The following is a 24,418-nucleotide window of genomic DNA, read 5'->3' on the forward strand; positions in this document are numbered from 1 at the left end:
GCTCCCAAGATACAAATTCTGCACACAGCAAACTTCCAGGATTTTACTCTATAAGACAAAGTGACAGTACATGTGTCAAAATCCTTACAATTGGCACTAAATTACGTAGGAGTTTTGAATTATATTTCTAATAAATTTGCTAAATCTTATCATTTATAAGGAATGCTTATTAAACCTAGATTTTTCTATAAGGGGAAAACAAGATGTTTTTAAGTCAATATATACACACATATATTTACTCATACACACACACACACACACACATATACACTTTAAATATCCTGAGATATTATGTTTATCTCATTTAAACTACATTGCTACAAAACTGCATTATTTGATAGCAGGATCCACCATGATTTAAAGGACAAAGTACTGAAGCCTTGTTCACCGCCAGAGAGAGAAGCTCAGAGAAGGTAATGCTATCTAGATTAGTAGGCCTACACTGAAGTTTACCAGAAATGGGATGACTTGGACCAAAACCACTGCCTTTCTCTCAGTCCTAGGAGCCTGATGTCTGAGATATCGTCTATACACCATGCGTCCTCCTACAACTTCTGGTCTCTCAGCTTCTGCTTTGGCCTGCAGTGCTGTAACTTTAGTTTTCTCACAGTACTGTCCCTATGTGTTCACCCAGAAACAGCCTCCTTTAAAACCTCATGAATCTTGTTGTAATAGTGATCACTGTACAGTAAGAAATAACCCTGACCAAATTACATCTGAAAAACAAAACCTCTCTTTCCAAATCAAACCACACTCAAAGTATAGGGGATGGCAAAAAATCAGAGATACTTTAGAGGAACCCAAGTCAGCTAGGCCTGTCCTCAGAGCGGACTCAAACTCAGTTTACTAAGTAACACCAAAAAAGTACTGTTTTTTGATACTAATTTGGTATCTTGGTTGTGAAATGTGGCAGCTTATGGCTATTTAAAACTCCTAAGCTCCTACGGAAAAATAAAGAATATAGTAATCATTTCCTTTCTTACCCCGGGGAAAAGAAGGAGCATACGAAGAATAGAAACAAATCACTGTTGCTGGTTATAATTAGCATATCTACAATCTACACATACTGTAGGGAACTTTAAGAATTATAGTTCCACTAGGCTAAATACATGCACTAATAGTTTACATAAAAGACTAATACATATGGTAATGCATGTGATAGACTAAAGAGCCACCTATGCTGCAAACAGACTTCATCCTATCTATGCACAGTCGGGAAGGGAAAAGCCAACCAATACAGTGAGCACCCAGATTCTCCATGGCCACACTACACCACTCCGTGCTGCAAGCCTTCCTGTCTCATGGTCTGAAAGGAGAACAAATGTTCTCCATTTATAGAAAAAGCATATGAGCAAAAACACCTGGTGCTCTTGTCCTCGGGAAGTTATTTCTGGTACATCCATCCAGGCTAGGCCTATAAAAACTCAAAGGCCACATATATGACAGAACATATTACAACTACAAACAAAGCTTTACAGTGGCCCCAGTTTGTACCAGTAGCTTTCTCACAGTGTGGACATCTCTGTAAATGTTCTCTTCTGAAAGAACAGGGCAACCTCAGCCAAGAAAATCTTCACTGGTCTGCTATTTCACTTGCCCAGGTGAAACAAATACCCTTAACAAAGTGTGTGTCCATGTTAATTACAATTTGCCCACAGCCACCCTGGCAATTATCCAGCCTCCTGAAACCACAAAGGATTTTATACGGCACACACAGGACAGAATAGATTGAACCATTTCTGTTTCAAACCCGGTGTGGAAGAACAGGTACCAGCACCCTTCTGCAAATGCCCTGTTTCACTGTGAAATTTCCCTTCAGGAAATCCACGCTCTCCAGAAACAGGGAACTTTGACCCCCGTACACTTGACTGTATGTTACATGACTGCCCTCTCTGCTTCACCAAGCAGTTTGATGGCAGAAAATATGTTGGGATAAGCAACTGTTCTGTTTTAGCAGGATATTTACTAAAGGGAATTAATGGCTAAAACATACTGATCTAACAATAAACACTTCTTCATTAGGGTTTCTATTGCTGTGATTAATTCCATGGCCCAAAAGAAAGGTGGGAAGAAAAGAGATTATTCAGCTTATACTTCCACATTGTAGCGTATCATTGAAGGAATCAAGGACTAAATGCAAACAGGGCAGGAACCTGATGGCAGAAGGCTGTGAAGGAGCCTTCCTTACTGGCTTGTTCTCCTTGGCTTTTTCAGCCTGTTTTCTTAAGAGCCCAGGACCACCAGCCCAGGGTCAGCACCACTCACAATGGGCTGGACCCTCCCTATAGATGATTAATTAAGAAAATGCCTCCTAGCTGCATCCTATGGAATTTTCTCCACTGAGGTTCCCTCCTTTCAGATAACTCTAGTTTGTGTCAGGTTGGTATAAGACTAGCCAGGACAGAACACAAGCACATTATCAGAACTCTGGGTCAGAACCCCACACCGCTCTCCTCAGGATCACGTCTCACAAGCTTGTTTACTATGAAAAGTCCAGTGGGCATGTATAGTCAAGGAAATCCTCAAGACACGTAGTTCCTAACCAGGGGTAATTCAAAGCAACACAAAATGGAAAAGTTGTAGCAAGTAAAACTAGGGGTAGCTTTCTCCTGCTGTGGATGTTAGCACTCAGTTACTAAAGTATATCACTCATCCCATGCTTCTGGGTTTCTTCAAACACAGTTCCTTTGAAATACCTAGTTCCTTTCCTTCCTCAATGGTCTGTCCCTCTTAATCTAGCAAGCTGGAATTCCTCTGTGATATTGTGAGACTCTCCTCTACCCCACTCACTTCATTATTGTAAGATAACACACATCCAGAAGTACTCTTTCACTGCCTAGGCTCAGCTTTTTCACCTATCACTTCACTACATGTTAAAGGTATCTACCTACAGTTACCTTTTAAGTAGAGTTTGAAGTCCTACAGAGACAGTGTCTAATGTTAGAAAGATAAAACGCCAAGAAGTCAGTCTCTGAAAGCCTGATCCAAGAGTGGATGCTAAGAGACTGTTGAGCCTGCTTTCCAAGCCTCACCTCGAAGAAGTTCCTCTAGTGATGAGGCTTGGCAGCTGCACTCTCATGTCAGAACCAACCTACAGGAAAGAAAGCCTTCAAACATGGCTTATGGGGGCTGGAGAGATGGCTCTGTGGTTAAGAGCACTGTCTGCTTTTCCTGAGTTCCTGAGTTTAATTCCCAGCAACCACATGGTGGTTCACAATATCTGTAATGGAATCTGATGTCCTCTTCTGTCCTGTAGGCATACATGCAAACAGAACACTCATATACATAAATAAATCATCCTTCAAAATTGGCTGTATGGAAGTAGACTATACATAAGAATCATGTGTGCTAATGGTATCTCTAGGAAGTCTGCTTTCCAATGGTTTCCAAAAGAAGGATTACTCCAGATTGTGGTGGAAGCTGAAATTATAAGAACATAAAAATAGAGACCTGACCAAATACAGAAGCTCTTGTAGGCACCTGCTGCCCTAGAAAAGGAGTAAATATTGTAGAAGAGTGAGCAAAAGAAGATGAACACAAAGACATTTCAGCTGTTGGGAGAATGTTTTTCGCAGTTAGGATTTATAATGTTCATATAGCCCCAAGGGTGCTTAGCTGAGTATATGAATACTTCAGAACTACTTGGCATCAGTTCATAAATGTATATGCATTGTGCATGTGTGTGCGTGTGTGCTAAGCCAAGGTCTAATTAAAAATAATAGCAGGGTAGTTAGTGAGGTAAAATAAGCTTCAGAATTGAACTTCAACATAAGTATAATGACCTTATACTTTCTAAGAAACAACAAACCTGCCTTCATAAAACTTCCTTAATGAATCAAAAGGTTTGCTGTACTCACTCATAGATATTTATTAATAATATGTTCCTTTCCTTGTGCTCCATGTAAGAGCAAGGTCTAAGGTTAGGCAAGGCCCCCAGTTGAGAAATTAGGCCACCCACCCATCTCAAAAATATTAGCCCAGAATTGCTTCTGTCTAAAGGAAATGCAGGAACAAAGAGTGGAACAGAGATGAAAGGAAAGGCCATCCAGAGACTGCCTCACTTAGGAATCCATCCCATCTGCAGACACCAAACCCAGTCACTATTGCTGATGCCAAGAAGTGCTTGCTGACGGGAGTCTGATAGAGTTGTCTCCTGAGAGGCTCTGCCAGAGCCTAACCAATACAGATGCAGATACATGCAGCCAATTGTCGGACTGACCACAGGGACCCCAATGGAAGAGTTAGGAGAAGAACTATAGGGGCTGAAGGGGTTTGCAACTCCATAGAAAGAACAACAATATCAACCAACCAGACTCATCTAAGCTCCCAAGGACTAAACTACCAACCAAAGATTACACATGGAGGAATGCATGGCTCCAGCTACATATGAAGCAGAAGACTGACTTATCTGACATCAATTGGAGGAGAGACCCTAGTTCCTATGAAGGCTCAATGCCCCAGTGTAGGGAAATGCTAGGGTGGTGAGGCAGAAGTGGGGGTGGGTGGAGGAGCACCCTCATAGAAGCAAGGGGGTTTGTGGGATAGGTTTTTGAAGGAGAAACTGGGAAATGGGATAACATTTGAAATGTAAATAAATAAAATAGCCAATAAAAAAATAAAATAAAATCATTAACCGCATGGGGGGAAAAAAGAGCCAGGTATACTCAGGTCCTAAAGCAAATTGGTCACAGCAGTCAATGTTTTGTTTATATTTGAGTCCTAGAAGACAATTATGTGGTAATAAATACTTACCAAATATTCACATGTAAAGGGTTTTTTTGACATGAAATTTAGGTGATAGCTACATGACGTAGCAACAATGATATTTTACTATAAGAAGAAATAAAACATGAACTATAATGTTTGCTGTTGTGGACATTTTCTGTTGACAAGATTGTGTATTTTTCCTAGCCTACTAGTCTCTACAATATCCTAATATGTGCATTCCCTTTCTTAAAGGTTTTCAACCCATACGAAAATAGGAAAATAGTTACGGTTTAAAGGGATGTATCAATAGGACTTTTCTGGGAGTCTTTCCTAAAATCACTCAGATGAGAACAGCTCCTCTGGGAAGTTTAGTGAGAGGCTGACTGGCACTGTGAATATCTGTACTTCTTGGCCAGACATCCAAGGTTGAAACATACTTCTGAAAAAATATGTAAATTCAACTAGGTTTAAGTGATCCATTAAAGAACAGAATAAGAGTGTCTCGAGAGAGTCCCCAAAACACCCATGGCTGAAGTTCTAGGAAACTAGTTGGTCTCAACAGTTTTTAAAACCTCATTAAAAGTCTTTGATATAGTTGTTATGAACTACATATTGGCAGATGTAATTTAGAAAAGGCATCATGGAAAGATATTATTCAAAAAGCAGATAATCACATACAACTTTACATAACATCTCCATATGTAAAATTCTACACACAATACAAGCATGTCTCCAACAACCGGCTGTCAGTAAGATCATTAGTGGAAGAAACAGAATGTAAATGAAATACATTTTTCTCAAAAAAGTTTTTGAAGATATTTCAATTCTGATGTGCACAGATGCCTGGGAAGGAAAGGGTGCCAGAAAGTAGAAATTTCAACAATTGTCGGTGTATACCAGAGCCAAGGATAAATCAAGTATTCCATTAGTAGACAACTTTTGTTTGGTTTGGTTTTGTCTGGTCTGGTCTGGTTTGGTCTGGTCTGGTCTGGTCTGGTCTGGTCTGCTCTGCTCTGGCTTGGTTTTAGGCAGGGCCTCACTCTGTATTCCTGGCTGGCCCTGAACTCACTCAGTAGAGTAATCTGGCTGTGAATTCAGAGATTTGCGTGCCTCTGCCTCCAAGCGCTAGATTGTGTACCAAGCCTAGGCACCTTTGACAACTTTTATAGAAAACAATTTATTTTACTGTGGCATGTTTCAACACAACAAATGTTTTGGTTTCTATTCTGGGACACGTTCTGGGATCTGAGCTCAGTGGAGACTTTTTGAGTTAACAGTAGCCTCACAGAACAAACATGGAGGAAATTCAACCTGCCCCAGCATGTTCTAAGACATTGTTCATCTTGATTCTGAGACATCAACTAATTTCTGGATAAAGCTTTGTGTACAGCCGTTATAGACTAGTAATCACGGGATCCCTTAGCTACTTTCATAGCTGACTTGCGGATGTGTCCATCTTTCTTCACAGTATCTAAATAACTGTTCTGCTGACAGTGAATATTTGTACTCGCAGCATACCATAAATATTCTAAGGAGAATATACTTAAAGCTAAATGTGTTTGTGAGTAACATGAAATTCTGCTTAAGAATTCACACATAAAAATTTCAAAGGAAGCTTTAGTCCAGTGACTATAGTTACCCCAATCAAAGAGCCACAGGTACATGCTTGTGATCCCAGCACTCAGTGCTGGGGCAACTAGGTGGAGAGTTCAAGGTGAACCTAGGCAACTTAGCCAGATTACTTCTCAAAATCAAAAATAAAACGGGCGTACTTAAAAATCATTATGTTTAATCTATACACACAAAGAAAACTTTGACTATTTCTATGTTACTTTTTGTTTTACATGTACTTTATGCTTACGGTAACTAGTAAGATTCCGATGCATGCTATCAAACCTTTAAAAGAATCAAGTACTGACAAAAATATATTCATATAATTTTATGCCAACATGCTTTTAAAAATCTGTACATGTATCTCTCTCTCTCTCTCTTTTTTAAATAAAGTTGTAAGAAAAAAAAGAAAAAAAATATAGAAAAAGGGCAATGCTGGGCGGGTGGCTAGGCAGCTCCGAGCTTGTAGCTCTTAAGGAAGAATCAGTTCGGTTCCCAGAACATACATGACAGCTAATAACTGTCTAAAGCTACAGTTCCAGGGGATCCAACACTTCTGGCCTTTGTAGGCACTGAAAGCACATGGAACACAGATGTGCAGGCATACATAGGTCTCACACACACTAAAAAAAGTAGACAAAAAGGACTGGGTACAGATAAAACACTTGGCTAACACACACGTGATTCTGTGGAAGGAAGGGAGGAGAAAAGAAACAAGAGAAAGCATGGCTATCCAACAGCTAAACTTACACTTCAAGGAAAAGTCATAATGAAAACAGCAACTTCATTATCATAATCACTCAAGATAATGGCACTAGACCTGTTCTGGCTTTGTGGTGTGAAGACCCTCCTGATTCGGGAATGTGTCTATCAGTTCTTAAGGTTTGGACACTTGTCCTTCCAGAAGTCAGTTCATGGCTCCTGAATGTTTGCTTTGTTTTTGTTTTGTTTGAAAAATACATGTCTTATTTTGTATGGCTGTTTAAAATTTCTAGTTAGGCTCTGCATGGTGGCTTTAATTCCATTACTCAGACAAAGGCAAGAGAATATCTGTTACTTCAAGGTAATCCCAGTCTACATAGTGAGGTCCAGTACAGCAAAGATTATCTAGAGCAACTCTTTCTCAAAATAGATAGATAGATAAATAGATAGATAGATAGATAGATAGATAGATAGATAGATAGACTGACTTACATACATACAACAACAACAATAATGATAATAATATCTTTCTTTTTATTCACTAATGATTCATTATAGTTCACAAAAATAAACATGTACAATGGATAGTAAACAGACTAAATAAATAAATAAACAAACCCTATTCCTTCAGCACGGTTCATGTGAGTAACTCCAAACCTGACAATTACTCTGGCCAGAGTCCCAAGTGTGAGAAAATTAATTAGTGCTGCAGGTATTAAAAGACAATCCTGAAAAACAGGCAGGCAGGCCTACCACAACAAAATTACCAGGTCTGAGCCAAGCAGAGGCAATAAGTCCCTGTTTGAAGCATACAGAAACCTTCATTTTTTTAGTAAAATGACATTTTAGCTTTAATTTTTTTCTTTAAAAAAAACCTAAGTCATTGTTACTCACGCATTTCCCTTCACTGTACAGGAGACTCATTAATACTTTATAAGTGGAGCATTAGGAATATTCTGTAAGGACACATATAATGCTATTTTAGAGCACTGCCTCACTTTATACGGGCACCAGAATCCATAGCATTTAGGAAAGTTCCATGTAGACACCTTCACTTGGAAATATCTTAACCTTTCACATTTCCCTAGAGTCTTCATTTTACTGACAATGATGTTTGCAAATGGGCTTAAGCCACAGGACAGGCAATTCTGCTTGGTAGAAGGGGGAATGCTCAGCTAACTACTTACAACAGCCATCCCAGCGAGGAGTGAATGAGCTGCTAAGATTTACTGTCCTTTAGGGAGAGCTGAGCAGAGGAGTGGCAGGACCTCCAATCCTTAGGAGTGTGCCCTCGGATTGTAAACGTCTGTGGTAACAAGTGAACAAATATTCCCAGTATCTAGGTTTGGGGACGTCAGTATTTCTGGTCCTTACTTAATAATAAAAGCTGTGGTATCATAATTTCATTTTTATTGTTCATGGACTTCAGTAACCCATTTTCCTTGAGGTAGTGAGAAATATGATTACAAACAGGGGCCACTCCCAACATCAGCCATAAAACAATAAAGAAGGGATTCTTTAAGTATAATTAAGTTGTCAATCCATTTGCTTATGAATTAATCTAAAGGAATAATCTCATGGTCGGCCTGACACATTCTTCTGATAGTCCCTAAGAGAAGGACCAGACCTTTCTCTAAAATAAATGGTTTTCTTATTAGTTTTTAAAAATACAAACTCTCAGAAGGTTATAAGAGAAGAAAATAGCAGAGGTCACTTCTTCAGTAAGCATTCTCTGAGACACTAGACTGCTCAGTTACACACACACACACACACACACACACACACACACACACACACACACACACACACACAAAGAATCCAAGTTATGAAGAAGAATGGTAATTGTGTAACCCCCCAGGTAGGTGGAGAATTTAAGGTGAACCTAGGCAACTTACCCAGATTATTTCCTTACCCACATTATTTCTTACCCAGATTATTTCCTTAGCCGGATTATTTGTCAGAATAAAGAATAGAAAGAGCAATGTTGGGCAGGTGGCTCAGCAGCTCGGAGCTTGTAGCTCTTAAGGAAGAATCAGTCAGTTCCCAGCACATACATGACAACTAGTAACTATCTAAAACGACAGTTCCAGGGGATCCAGTGCTTCTGTCCTTCGCAGGGACTGAAGGCACGTGGAACACAGATGTGCAGGCGGACAAAGCATGGAGGTTTGAAGAGATAAGTCCTAAATGAAAAGGACCTCAAGGCAGACATTCTTCCTTTACGTCACCTGACCCCATGGAAATTTCCCATTTCTAATCAAAGTATACCTAACTGGTGCTTTCTCCATGTGTAAGTCAACACCTCTGTCCAGGGGAAACTGCAGGTAGTTTCAAGAGTGGGAAGACAAGCTCCAGCTAACAAATTATAGAGCTGGACTCTGAACCCATCCATAAACCCAATCAGACAGATTGTGACAAAAATTAGTCCCAAATCTCCAAAAGTATCCATGTTCCGAGTTTAAGCATATTTGTCTAATTGACATTGATGCATACATCATTTCAGTTTTGAAGTGTGTTTACATCATTAACCTAACACTAAAATATTACCAAAAAAATCAGGTTTGAGATCTCACATTTAAGACTTTCGTATGACTTGAATTAAATCATAAAAAAAGTTGTGAGGTAAGGGTCATAATTTCTTTGTCTACACAGATGTTCCATTTTCTAAAGCTGACTCTGAACATACTCTGCTCCCTATAAAACCACCAAGTATGTAAGGAATGAGTTCCTCTCTATCTCTCTATGGTTCACTCCGCAGGAGAAAGGGCTAAAACAACAGACACTTAAATCCTAGGCTCTATGGTTCTGACAAGAAAACCTAGTTAGAAATGGCACATTCCCAAACCTTCCTTACTCCATTTTTAGAGCTCTAAGGAAGTCAACACAGGATGGAGGAAGCCTCTGCCGTTCCTCATGGTGGGTCCACAGCCTGTGAGGTCTGCAAGCCTTTGCAGACATCTCTTCTGACACTTCTGAATGAAGGAGCTGTGGAGACCAGGACAACCAGTGCAGCTGGCTCACCATGCATTCTAGTGACAGACAGCTCAGCTTCATACTAAAGCCCCGACAGGAAGGTTAGAAACTGAAAGGAGATCTTAGGAAATAGGAGGAGGAGATAACCAGCATGTTGTATTTTTATGACTTGATCCAGTTCTTAAGTCCCTTCCAGGGAAGATTTAGAGTCCTCATGTATTTTTAATGGAAGAGTGTAAGAGATTACTTAGGAAAAATAGTTTTTAGTAATGTCCAAAGAGGCCTCCCTCCAGCAACAGATAAACCATGTAGGGAGAGCCTGTAGGCCATGTCCCCACATTAGGATAAAAAGAGATGAGCTAAGGTTCAATTCTTAGCTCGTAAGTCCACTAAAATGTGTGTTTACAAGTACTCGATGGTATCTCATTTAAGCATTGTAGCTTCCAATGAGAAGCAGTGAAGAGAACCTCCTTTATAAGGTATATGGATGGCATTCAAGAAAATAAACAGCGGAAGTGCTTATCCTAACTGAAACCCTAACTCTTCTAAGCTTATACTGGGTCTTCAGCACTTAAGCAGGCCAGCATGGCTCTCTTGTTACTTAAATGTCTACCAACTCAACTGCAAATCGTGGGAGCAAATGCTTCATGCTAGAGTCACTATGTTTGAATGATATGAAAGAAGGGGCTCAGGGCAGGTAACAAATGAAAGCTATGACCAGCAACCATACAGGACACCCATACATATTTTGACCACTGAAATATTTCTAATAAAAATTTTCGTGCTTAATCTGCCTGCTAGAAAGCATTTTTAAGGTGTTGTCCTCTCTTCTAAATGTTTATTCAATATCTATATATCAGAATTAACATTCAAATTTCATATAAAATTCACTTATATGGAAGTATACATGCAAGGTTTGTATAGGCAACACATACATATGAATGTAAGCAGATATGTCTGCACACTTCCGTTAGGGGAGCAAAGTAAACACAAAGAGAAGATAAAATACCCCCTAAGCTGACTGTTTAAACCAGGCTTTAAAATCCCTGGGTGAGATGTAAACTTAGAGTCCAGAGAACAATCTGTTTCACTTGTGGGAAACAAACTAATAAAAAAACAAAGCAAACAAACAAAAAACAAACAGCAACAACAAAAAGAGCAGGACATAGTCTGAGGACTTCAAGCCTAAAATGGCCTCCGATTTCAGTCATTTCCAGCCAAGGGCTCAGCTGGCTTTGAGGTATCACACAGACAGGCTGTGTCACATTTGATAATTTAAAGAATGAATGATCTCATCTAATTATCATGCATGGTTTACTCTGTGATGAGTTACCATTCCCCCATGTTTATTTATTACCATTAAGAATTGCTACACATTTTAACCAATTACCAGTAGACCTTTATAGCCATGTACTAAACTCCTGGGAACCAGGCTATACACACACACTACACACACACACACACACACACACACACACACACGTACACACTACAATTTTGCCTGATAAAATTAATTCCAATTCCTTCAGCTATTTTAAGAGGAAAACTGGGTACTCAGAGAAAGAACCAAACATATACAACGTTGGATTTACAGCAGTCTTCACACCCTTTGTTGTGCCCCATCCCCCTGCGGCTACACATGGCCCATTTGTTCATGTCTCCTAACATTTTTACAGACGCAAATTTAAGTCAATTCTAATATGATGTCATTGCAAAGTAGGGTTGGTATTTTTAAAGTGACAGACATCATAAGAATTTGACACATCGCTTTCTGTGGGAAATGTCAAAATGACTGCCACAGAAAGGCAGGTTCTGTGGCACTTGCAACCTTGCTGCTTCTGTGGGATCATGGAGCAGCGGTCACCGGTGAGGAATTAACGCATGGCTTCGTGTAAAATATCTCTTTGCTGTTGAACCAATGCAAGATTTACAGCAGAAATTCTGAGGGTTTCTTTTTCAGGTAGTGTGGTAATTCTGAGAGACTAAAAAAGAATTGGGTGGAGTCTCATGAAAGGAAGTAACTGGATGAGTTGCGTCTACAAAGACCTGTTGAAGTCTCCTTCCGGCAGATCTTTATGGAAGTCCTTGCTGATGACTGAAGTCTCATTCGGTTTGTAGGATCGTCAGGAATCGTTTCTATGAACATCATGAATGGCCTGCTTTCTTACATTTCAAAGATGCTGCTTTGCAGCTAAAAACTCGAATCTTCGAATTAAAAAAAAAAAAAAGATTTTCAGTGGCAAAGTTGTGACTTTTAAAAATAGGTTCCCACTCCTGGAGCTCTCTGCTCATGCAACAGGTGCTAGTTGCAACATCAAAAGGAAACGCCCCACAGGTTCTATGGCTGTGCTTTCTTCCTGGTCTGCCCAGGACCTCAGTTCTGCCCTTAGCCTAGGGATACAGAGCAGCCTCCTGTCTCTACCAACTGTGCAAGGCATTTTTACCTCCCTCTCCTTTTTATGATTCTAGAGACAGTTTTAAGACTCTTGGAAGGTGATGTTCTTTCCATCCCTTTGTGTTACTCCTGGTTCAAATGCACTATAATCTTTCTCATTGAGCCATAATTATTTATTCATGATCTCTTAAAAAGAGAAAAAGCAAGCAAAGGGCACATAGTAAACTCTGGCCATTAAAAAGTACTCTGAGGTTCCACCAAGCACACTCAGTTGGTCCCCACAGTGGTACCTTGGATGCAAGAGCATTGTATTTGTTCTTCAGACAGAAGCTCAGACTTAGTTCCCTTCTGCTTTATATCGACTCTGTTTATCTCTCAGTTTTCAATGCCGTGAGAGTCGGTCAGATAATGGATGCTCACACCTCAAGGTACTTGTGAGCACTCACAGAGGAACAGGTCATGGTGAAATTCTAGAATCAATCTGGCTAGTATTCAATTTGAGCTCAGAACAAAATTCAAAGAAGTTGCTCATCCCTGAACCAGAGGAAACAATAAGACTTATTTTGAAGGTAGGATGGATTTGAAAACACCGAAACGATGAGTGATTTCACAGTGCCAGGAACTGAGAAAGAGCTCAGATATCATAAGTAGTAACTCCAAGACCATCAGGAGACTGGAGATGCTTCCAAGAGGGTCGACCAAGAACATGTCTGGATAGAACAGGTTATCTGTCTCTGTACGTCCACCAGGAGTGTTCACAGTCAATGTAGAATGCAAACTACCTCAGATAAGGCTGGAAGTGATTAATAGAGTTATAATCCCAGGGCTCTGGGGACTGAAACAAGAGAATGATGAATTCAAGACCAACATGAACTACATGGTAACGCCTTGTCTCAGACAGGCAGACAGACAGACAGACCAACAGACAGAAAAAGTGAGAAGTGAAAAAGGGAAGGAGAAAAAAGAAAAAGAGTAGCTTAAACCATGAATACCCATAGGGAAGAAATCTAAAATAAAGGGGGGGACAGTAAAATCACAAAAGGGAAATAACAACACTTAAGTCTTTTTACCTTTTGCCACAAACCACAAGGGTGGTTTTTCCAAACTGTAGCGGGACCAAAGTGATCAAGATTAATGCTGGAAACTGTTGGCAGCTTCGATCCTAACCGTTCATTCATTGAACTTGGAAGTCAGGGAACTGCTGTAAGGCAACTGCAAGCAATTTGAAAATCTTTGGGAGACCAGAGGTGCCTCCAAGAGTGTTGACCAAGGACATGCCAGACAGGAATATTTTATCTGTTGGTATTTTGTTAGTTTATCAAACTTATCCTCTTAGGTTTTTTTTGTTTGTTTGATAAGTGTCTGTATCAATGCAAACTACTGAATATTGAACATGAGGAGGAGGAGGATAAACAATAGAACAAGGGAGTAAAACATCGACATTTGCCTAAATTAATTATACACAAAAATGTTGAATTGCTAAGAGCTATGTTTTTGTATCTGTTCAGTGATGTTTCTCCTTAAATCACAAACATGCCTTAGTCACTGTTCTGTTGCTGTGACCACAACAACTCTTATAAAAAACAACAACAACAAAACATTTCAACGGGGCTTGCTTACAATTTCAAATATGCACGTCTGCTTATGGCTCATTATCATCATGGTGCAGATTCTGACAGCATGCAGACACGAAAGAAGAAAGAGAAGGAGGAGGAGGAGAAGGAGGAAGAATAGGAGGCAGAGGAGGAAGAGAAAGCTCAGTCAATCAGGGTCTGTCTCTTTATCAAATCCTGTCTCCTGTTCACAACTGACTGAAACATAAACAGCTATCAGATCCCCTTTAGCTTATCAAGTCACCCCCTTCCCAGGGGATACATTCAGTAAGAGTCTGAACTTCCTATGAGTCAGTCAAGAAAGCTTGACCCCCTGCAATCATGCAATACCATGAATACTAGGAAGCAGATAAGGACAATCTGCAGGGGATAAGGAGAAGAAGGTAAGACAGTGAAGCCAGGCTGACTTGAGTGGTGAAATTAAGGGCAATCTCCCCTGTCCCACATCTACTGGCATGCCTTTGACTTCAGCTTACATGACGGAATCATATCATTCCAATACTATCTGAAAACATACCTCAATTTTTGGTTTAAGATAGTCCCATGACTGATTTCAGATAAAATCTAATTACAAAATGACCTAATATAATTTCTGGTCTTGAGACTAATGAATTCCAAATCCTCAACATCCACCTTTCTTATTCTGAGTTTATTCTGGATTTTTCACTTCCCTCACATTCCCAAGTTTCTAGAAAGAGCACTGTGGCTCTGCAGTTGCTGGCTCCATATTCCCAACTTCCATCCTGCCCTCAAAGTGCAGGGACCATGTTCCATCACCAGCACCTCTGAACTGTTCTTTATATCACAAACTTGCTGACATCCATAATGGGACCCCGCTGCTTGGCCACTCTACAAATGAAACAGCACACCAAACCTCTCCCGAGAATTTCCATTATGGGTAGCAAATATTCTTAACTAAATAATCAAACGAACCCTTTCTTCTGGTGTTAAACAAGCTGTTCTGAAACAGCTTCCAAATACTACACAGAGAGAGTGCAAAGGACCAATAAATACCTGCAAAACAGGACAACTCAGCATCCTTCAGTCAGGATACCTGTCAGCTCACCCTCAGCATCTGCCAAGTATTCATTGCTCCCCGGGGAATGGAGTTTAATGAAACATGATCTACCTGCTAGAGAACTTTGCTTCCACTTGTTCCTTTTGTCCTGGCTCCTATGAGGCCTGAAATTATACCTCTACAGTACACCCTCCACATGCTTCCTTTTCTCATAGCCACGATTCTGAAGACCTCGAACACCTCTTGTCAAATGACGTTGAGTTAGTCTAACTTTTCTCCCTGGGTCTATCACAAATATGGTTCCTCTTTAATCAATCTGAGATTCAAAATCTATCAACAGATTTGTTTTGTTCCATTCAAAAATTCCAACAACACAGGATGAAGACCTACAATTTATATTCTTGAACTATTGTAAGTATTCATGGGCCATGTAAACTGTGACTCTCCCCCTGGTTATGATGCAATAAATTTATAAGCCAGACCAACACTGGCCATCCCACTGGCATCTTCTCTCACCCAGCCATGCCTAAAACCCAGCAGATCCTGTTTCATTAGACTGTGGTTTTTCAATATGCATTCTGCCTTTGGCTCAGTTTTGCTTTCATTCACCCCACTATCTCCTGCTTAAGCTGCAACTGTGTTATTCATTGGGACAGGCTGCCTCCATTTGTGCTCCTGGGATGTACAGTAAAGAACGGCACTGAATAAGAGTTGCATTAATTGTTGGGTTAAATTATATTTAGATTAAAATATTCGAAGCAGAAAACACTAAAGGAGATAGTATAAATCCGAAACTATTTGTAAAAATGAAATAGACCATTTATTTATTGGCCCAAATAGTCTTGAGTGCCCTCCTAGAAAGCCGAACATCTACAGGTTATTTCATTTCTTTTAACCTCGTGGAAGACATTTTGTTAGAGAGCTTCTTGTTTGGTAATTAACTCTTAAAGCTTTTAATGAAATATCACGCTAGTATTTTTTTATCCAAGGAACCATTTCCCTAGAGGTCCTTAAAAACATGTGAATTTCTAAGTATTTTTACGTTTTTGAGATCTAGAGACTTATAAAGTCTGTATTCCTTAAGCTGAATTTCTGTATCTGAATATTTGGGTCTCTAAAAAACGAATCCCATGCCTTGTGAATGGCGTTTCAAGTCTAAGAAAGATCACACTTGGAAGGAGCCAGGGACGACCATACGGTGAAAATAACCACCGGCGACTTCCTAGCATCTGCAGTTGTATAACTCGGAAATCTGAGGGCTCCTTTCTCTGCCTCACTTTCAACACCACTCCTCAAAGTACTTTTATCACAAGGCCTGTTGATCACCGTTTAAAAACAAGAGATTTTCCTAGTGTGGCTGACCTCATTTATTTTACTGAGCTATACGTCTTTTAACCCTCAGGGTACGGAGTTATTGTCCAGTCATCCCTTCTATGGCCAGCCAGTAAGCACCTTAAAAAAAAGGACAATTTTATTAGCTCTTTCCCATTTGTTCCTCTAATTATCCCCTACACTATGTGGGCAAATGTCAAAGGGAACAATTGTCTAGACGGTCTAACATTTTTGATGGAAGTGTCAATTATGTGCAGTAGATTTATCTGTATGTCACAATCCCTCACAAATTTCCCTTAGAGGGTAGGAGGAAATCTCAGCAAACACAGAGCAGAGATTCAAGTGAGAAAGACGGGAACTTAAGAGCTGGTTATGAACAGCCCAGGGAGGAAACAAAATTTTTCTGTTTAATGCCCATGCACACAATAAATTACAATTAGCATTCCGTGCATGCTAACATGCATCAAGGAAAAGAAACGATGCATAGTATTGAAAAAAATTGCTAGAATCAGTTTTCATCATACACTAGGAGAGAAACATAGTAAGATTTTAATTGCTTAGGGAAAAGAACTTAGTGAGATCAGCCTCAACCTGATGTGTTTAAGATGTAAAAGACCATCATTTTCTATGCCATCATTTCTCATTTAAATTGTTCTTGCAATACTGAATTTTAAATGCATCCTAATTTTTTTAATTCACTGAGCATATGGCTTTAAAAAAATCAGCAGAAGCATATGTTAAAATAACATTTAGACTGAAATATTCCAAATTCGTATTCAAAGAGAATTTCTTCAAATAATGATATTTAATATACAATATAAGTCCAGATATATATAGCATGCATATAAATTTTAATAACTCAGAATCAGAATCATATATATATATATATATATGTATATGTATATATGTGTGCATGTGTATGTGTGTGTGTGTGTGTACCTGTTTGTTCAAACCACAAGGCCAATGGTTTTCTTTTCACAAGATTATTAGAATCTGTACAAACAAATGCTAAACCTTATGAAAGAAAAGGCCACTGTCTTGATTCATTGCTTTAACTGCTAATAACATTGGTTCATATGTGTTAAATCATGACAAAGAAAGCTTTTTATTATGGAATGCCTCAAAGTTCATATCCTAGATAATGTTTTGAACCAGCACAGGATTGCCTCCATTTCTAAATTATTCTTAACACCAAGTGTATTTAACTCTTACAACCACAGATGCAAACTACACACAAATGAAAGGTAAAATGACCCACTATATATAGTCCTTTTCAAGAAGTGGTCAAGATTTTTAGTGCAGTGGTTCACTTTCAAATTGTTCTTGTGTACAATGTCACTACAATGCTTGGGATGAGATTTATACTGTGAAGACAGTAAGAGATTAACAGAAATCTTACAGCATGGACTGGATAAATTAGATTAGATTGCAATTTTTCTTTAAAATGTCTAGCAAGTGGTCCAGTATATATGTATGCATACATGTATGAATGTGAATATATAGTCATGCATATGTATTTTAAGGTACAAATATTATTTAATAATTAAAGGACACTGTAACTGTACATGCTAGGCAAATAATCTATGTACTAAATCTTTAGATGCTTTTAATAGGAGGCGCCTGTGGCCTTTCCAACCTTATCAGTAAAAACTGCTTTAGCAACTGACATTGCTTTTCCCACTCTATAAGGAATATGATGTTCCCATCCCCATGTCTAGTGCATGTAAACACCAAGGTAAATCATGTACAGGTTCCAGGGTTGGCTACACTGCACAGTGCAAGTGTCCAGGAAAACAACTGCACGGAAGGCCGAGAAAGTTACAGGCGGTCCATGAAAAGAGGCTGGGCTGTGACACAAACAGACACAGTGGCACACACTGTGCTCTGTAGACTTTAAGGAAATACAGACTGGGAACAGCAGAACAGTGCATTCTCCACAGTAAGCAGGTTCTCTACTCTGACCTCAGACAGCCCTGTTAACGTGTTTGATGGAAGACCGCTACTTTTTAACAGTAAAATGTTACATGTCATAAGCGAAAACAAATTCTGATTTCTCTAAAGCATTCCACATGTGCTTATGTCAGAACTTTCTGGGTCTATACCTAAAGGAGATTCAGAACTGCACAAAAATATTTCATCTCACCCACTTAAATCTCCAGCTTAAAGTTAAATAGATAAATACTAGGAGGCAAGGAATTCATATTTGTATTGAAACGTATGGAAAAGAAAAGGAACAATAGAAAAATAATACATGGTGCTATGCAGAAGATATGAATTAAATAACAAAGAGGTGTGAGCACAAATATTTAATAATTAAACTCTATATGAATTTATGCTCTAGAAGTAAATCGTGAATTTAAAGACCGTATTTTATTTGCTTGCACCTCGTGAGAAAGACAGAAGCGTACTACATCATTATAGTAAGTATCAGAGAAATAATAGAAAGATGGGCACTTAGGTTTCTCTGAAGCAAAAGCATGATGAGATTTTTTTCCTGTTTCGAGACTGAACTGCCTGCTTTTCATTCTATTGTTCCATGTGTTTATTTAAGTAATAAATAATGATTTTCCCTTCCTTTCCCACTGGAAAGAGGGAAAATCACATCCTTGTTAACATCCATTTTATAACCCATGAGCTAATGTTCCTGTATGTATTTTTCTAAAATGATTTTTGGATTTTTAGTTCAGCTTGTCTAATGCTCACTGAAATGCAAGGCAAACAGTGACTTTTATGCCAACATAAAGCAATAAAAGACTAAATGTGCTGCTTCTTAGACAGAAAACAACACCTATTATTTCATAATCTAATCATACACCTGTGGAGTAATCAATGCTTTTATGTTGTCAGGACTTGTGAGAGCAAGTTAGAAACCAAAGATGGGGTCTTCCATGCTTATTCATTTCAGAATTTATAGAAATTATCGTATTTTGTATTCTTTAATATAACACATTTCCACATGCCATGTAGAATATAAATAGAAAGTTCAAGTGAACATAACATACCACTTACTCTTAATCCACGAAATAGCCAAATACCCATTCCAACATCATAGCATCTAGACATAGGAATATGTCTACATAACAACAGAAAAGTATGTATCTTTAAGAATTCAGTATTCAAAATCTACTGATTTTTTTGCAACACTTAATTTATTAAAATGACTAAAATCCTTAGTTATATATTTAGATCATATAATTAAATCACATATAGTAATTGGCTTCCATCCAATTGCTGCTTACTGAGTAGCACTTTAATATGGCTGAGCTGAAAGTTTAATTTTAACTATCATGCTTTAGAAGTAGATTTATAAGCAGGTTCTAAATAAAGACAGATTTTAAATTAACATTACTATATTGATCAGCACGCATGTGTTTCTGAATTTTAATAGATAGGTTTTAACATAAGTAAGTGCCAAGAAATTATTTCCAGAAAGAAAGCTGCCCTTTTTGAGAATTAGATTTCAAAACAGCACTATAATATACGGATAGTGTATAATGTGAAAATGATATATTTTCCATTAAAGCATGTGCCAGTGAGCACTGAATGCTTGCTAGTTTAGCACATTATGTGTTTTGTTTCACACCTTACTTTCAAAAGTATACCCAAAAGAAATATCGAGCCCATGAAAATAAAATCGATATTAATATTCTTTTGCCTGAAAATAAACTCATTGTTTGAATGTTAATCATTGGGATGGATTAATTATTTTTGTTGCAGAAGAATATACTGTATTAAGATGCCCTTTAAAACACAGGGGAGAAAATCTAGCATTGAGAGTAATATGTTTATTTATTATAGCAAAACTAAAGACTTTCATGTTAAACATCACTGAAGAAAACACCTCTTAATTATTATTACAAGTCATGTCCAACTCCAATTATTGACTAATCAATGTTAATGGCATGGTCTTCCTCTTCTGGAGATGAAACTTCCCATTTTATTTTATTTTATTTTTGCTGAAAAATAAAACTGCCAACAAAACCAAATAGCTTCTTAATGATTTTCTGAGAAATTTATAAATAGAAGCAAAATAATTGGCCTTTAATAATTGTTACAATCTGTGGATTCCGTTCTTATAAACTTGATATTTTTCCCAGATGATCTGAGCTTTATCTTGAAAAATACTGCACTTAATTTTTTTCATCCAAGCAAAGCAAATGGCACTGTTTTTTTGATGAGATTGATGTCACTTTTTTTCCCACAGATTTTATTCTGAAATCTAGCATCAAGTACAAATGTCAACTACCCTTCCCCCAAAGATAGCATTACTAACTTTACAAATAAGTAATTGCAGAAGCAGGAAGGTTTCCAAAATGTTGTTAATACTACCATAAAGACACTGACTTTGAGCTACAAATCCCATTCTTAGTCCATAAAATAATGTTTCACATGATGTGAACATAATCTCACACTCCCATTGTTTGAAAGAACACAAATCTTTTAAAAGAAAAAGGATTCATGGTTCCCTAATTCCTATGCTAAATGCCTACCTGATTCCCTTCATGTCCTTAGCACAGACCTCAACAGGAAAATCGACTTAGCTAATTTTGAGAAAACATGTATTGCAGACGTTACTATAAGAAAGATTTTTACATTAGGATCTTACTCTGTCAGGCTGAGTGCTGTCTGTTTGGTTTGGTTTGTTTGTTTGTGTTTTGTTTTCCTTAATGGAAGGAAGCATCCCTCCCAATTAGTAGCAATATTGGCAAATCAATTTAAAACAACACTAAAAATGTGCATTCCAAATAAGTTAAAGATGTGGCATGTTACAAGCCACAACTTAATTTGACACAAAATGCATGAGAGGCACCAGAGTTCTTATGTAATAGGCCGAGCTTCAAAAGCACTAAAATATAAATAAAAGTACGATTTCTTAATAAGACTGGATGATTTTGTAGCATCTTAAGGGAATTCTTAGACTTCTCATGTTTAAAATTAAACAGTTGGAACGTTCTGCCAATTAAACGAAGCTCTACAGATGGCTTTTACCCTTTTGCTTCATAACAAAAAGGATATGCAATCATTTTTATGGAAGATTATCTAAAGAGAACATTACAGTAAATCAATGCCATAAATATTAGACACCCCCTTTCTCCTGGCTGGAATATGCACCTCTAGATGCTTGCACTGACACCTAAGGTGACAAATGTTTCAGGCCAAATCTTAAATAATAGCTGTCGGGTTCCAGCCAGTATGGATGCACTTCTAGTGTACCCCCAAAACTCCAGGATTCAGCTATCTGCCAACAAAGGACCGCAAGTGATTCCCCATAGCATAAAAGCCGGTAAGGCTACCTTGGGCTTTGTTTTTGTTATGTAAAATGCATTAAAGTGACTCACCCACTTAAGACTACCTACTCTGAGCAGCTTTAAAGTACCTTCAAGAACCTAAATAAATGCTTTCCCAGAATGCCAGATAAGCTATTCAGCGCATTTAAAAATATGTATATGTGCCACCGACTCTGATTCCTTCTAGCACCCAGAGAGAGCGGAGAACGGTTGCATTGCATTCCCTTCCTGCCTTGTGACTATAGCTACCTTTCAACACTCTATTTCTAGAATAGCAACGGTTTCTTTTTCCCTCTCTCTCTTTCTCTCTCTCTCTCTCTTTGAAAGTTATTTTAGAAATGTTAAAAATAAAGGAAAATTGCAGGAGACCGGGGAAACAGTCCCACCCTCAAAGAAAGGGAGTTCTATTCATTCTAAGAACAGAAACCGCATGTCTGTCAACACTTAGATGTTTCAAATAAAGGGTTGGGTAGGTTGGCTTGGGTGGCCCTTGTACCTGTGAGCGCTGGGGTGGACAGCTCGCTCAGATGCCCAGAAGCGAGCTGGCTAGAAATCAGGGAAACTGTCAGGCGCTCCTAGTAATTTGGGATCTAAATGAGTTTGGACAGCACAGCAATTAGCATCCTAGAGGCCAAGTACACGAAAAGCGCAAGCTACCCGGGTCAGCCTGAAATTAACTCTGAAATACCTAACGGAAGCCCAACTTTTTCATCTGCCTGGGTTTGGTGGGAGCTGGGAATGCCTACAAAGTTTTTCCCCCCCAAGTCCGGCTACAATCTTCAGCTTGGAGCATCCTCGGAGACCAGGCTGAGACGCCGCCGACGGCCGGTGGACGTTTCCCTGGGACGGTGCGGCCGGCCGAGGCTCGGCACGCCGGTTCCGAGCTCACTCCGGCGGCCAGCAGCGCATCAGCGGGCGGCCCTGCCTCCGAGGCTCCCAGCCGCGCTCCCCGCCCCCACGGGCAGCCCGCCCGGCACGGAGCCGGGACCCCCCGCCTCCAGCCCCACCCGGGCCCGCCGACTTACGTGACGGGCGAAGGGAAGGGCTCCTCGCTCGAGGGGCCGATCAGCCAAGATTGGAAAAGTGTCAGAGTCAAGGCCAGCAGGCAGCCAGCAGCCATCTTCGCGATCGAAGATCAGTGCCCTCCCAGCCGGCCCGGAGGCGGCGGAGCTGCACGCGGCGGCCGAGGGACCGAGCCGGGGCGCCGACGTCTGCCGGAGGGCGCGCGGGGGAGAGGCGGGCAGGGTACGGGCGGGGCCGGGCGGACTCTCTAGCGCGTGGCGGCCGCTCCGTGCCACGGCTGCCTCGCCTGCGCCGCCATCAAGGGCGACTGTGGAAACGGAGCTCGGCCAGCCTGCCGGCGCCCGCGCGCTCTGGCTCCCCGCGCTCGCCTCCCTGATTTATCCCCGGTCGCCGGGGAGAGGGCGGGGGCGGGGCGGGGGCGGAGGGGGCGGCGCGGGGACGCGGAGGCTGCGGGGATGGGGGTGGCCGGAGCGGGGCTCGGGCTGCCTTCCCCGGGCGGGTCTCGGGGAGGCGGCTGTGGGTGGGCAGCAGGAGGGCCGGGCGTCAGAGCCGGGCGGGGACGGCCGGGACGCAGCCCTCCATACAAGGCAGAGAGGAACTCCCAAAGTCGCCGTCGCCTGCTCCCGCCGTGGGGCCGAGCGGACCCAGCCCGTAGGTGCTCCCCGAGGGACCACGGGACGCCCGCGGGCATCCACAGCTCGCGCAGGCTCCCTCCGGGCACTTTGCTCGTCTCCTCCGGGTTATTATTATTTATTTTATTTTATTTTTTGCACAATCTGGCAGCCCCCCCCCCCCCCCAGGCGTAGAATCCGCTGCCTGCCTAAGAATCCTGAAGTGATTTAACAACAAATGTAGGAGGGGTGCTTTTGAAAACGCCGCTGTGGACTCAACCAGGTGGCCCCGGTTTTCATGGTATACCAGGGTTTAGGGCCTTTGACAGGGCTCTAACTAATGGTGCCAGCGACCCTACGCCCACGCACAAGTAGACTCGGTTTACCTGGCGGGGACAGAGCCTCAGGGGCAGGCTGGGAACCGATGAAGAACATGGTGACAGATGCTGTAAGATGTCTTTTCTACTGTTCCATAGGAATGAAGGCTAGAGGGACCAATACTCCTTCGAAAATGGTTAGTGTTGCCAGGGGGGTTGGTAACATTTTAGCAAGCAACCTTCGAGCTGGTTGAAAAATTCCCTGTCCTGACCACTGGACTGACTGCTTTGTGAACGAGGTTGTTGCCTGCTGAATTCACTTTGTCAGTGTGAACACAGAACCGAGGTTCACATCAGAAACAGGTGGCCCTCTGCAAATTGCATCTGAAATGTGGAGGAAGGGCTGGCTTTACCTCCACCCTGGGGAGAAGCTGGACTAGCGAGGGTCTTCTGGGAAGAGTAAAACAAAAACAATCGGGGCTACAGTTAATACCTTCCCTGCCTGGCTCAGGCCACCTTAGAGGACAGGCTTGGTGGGCCGCTGCTATTAAGGCTTCATGGAACAGCCCAAATCCTTAAGCGGCTTCCAGAAGGATATGAAAACTCTTTGACATGAAGGCAGAGAATGCAGTCCGTGATGAGAAAAAAAAAAAAAAAAAAGACGCTCACACTAAGGCAAAGAACCTGTAATAATTTTGTGGCTGTGAGGTTCTTAATCCCCGCACCCCTCAGACACATGGGGGTTATAGAAGGGTAGACAGACCTCTCCTCAGTTGGAAGTGACCAAACAAAGAGATGGGGATGATGAGGGTGCCAACCAGCTCACAA

The 24,418-nt window shown here is 40.6% G+C and overlaps 1 protein-coding gene across 1 annotated transcript in view; it reads right to left on the bottom strand.

The window, feature by feature from the left end:
- The window catches only part of CACNA2D1 (calcium voltage-gated channel auxiliary subunit alpha2delta 1), a 412,683-nt gene extending 389,548 nt beyond the window's left edge, over positions 1 to 23,135 (bottom strand). The window contains exon 1 of the mRNA XM_080936313.1: positions 22,665 to 23,135. Coding sequence (XP_080792439.1) covers positions 22,665 to 22,759 — 95 coding nt within the window. The 5' untranslated portion in view covers positions 22,760 to 23,135. The remainder of the gene's footprint in view (positions 1 to 22,664) is intronic.
- Positions 23,136 to 24,418: the final 1,283 nt, after the last annotated feature.

Source organism: Micromys minutus (assembly GCF_963924665.1).
Source record: "Micromys minutus genome assembly, chromosome: 23".
NCBI lineage: Eukaryota > Metazoa > Chordata > Mammalia > Rodentia > Muridae > Micromys > Micromys minutus.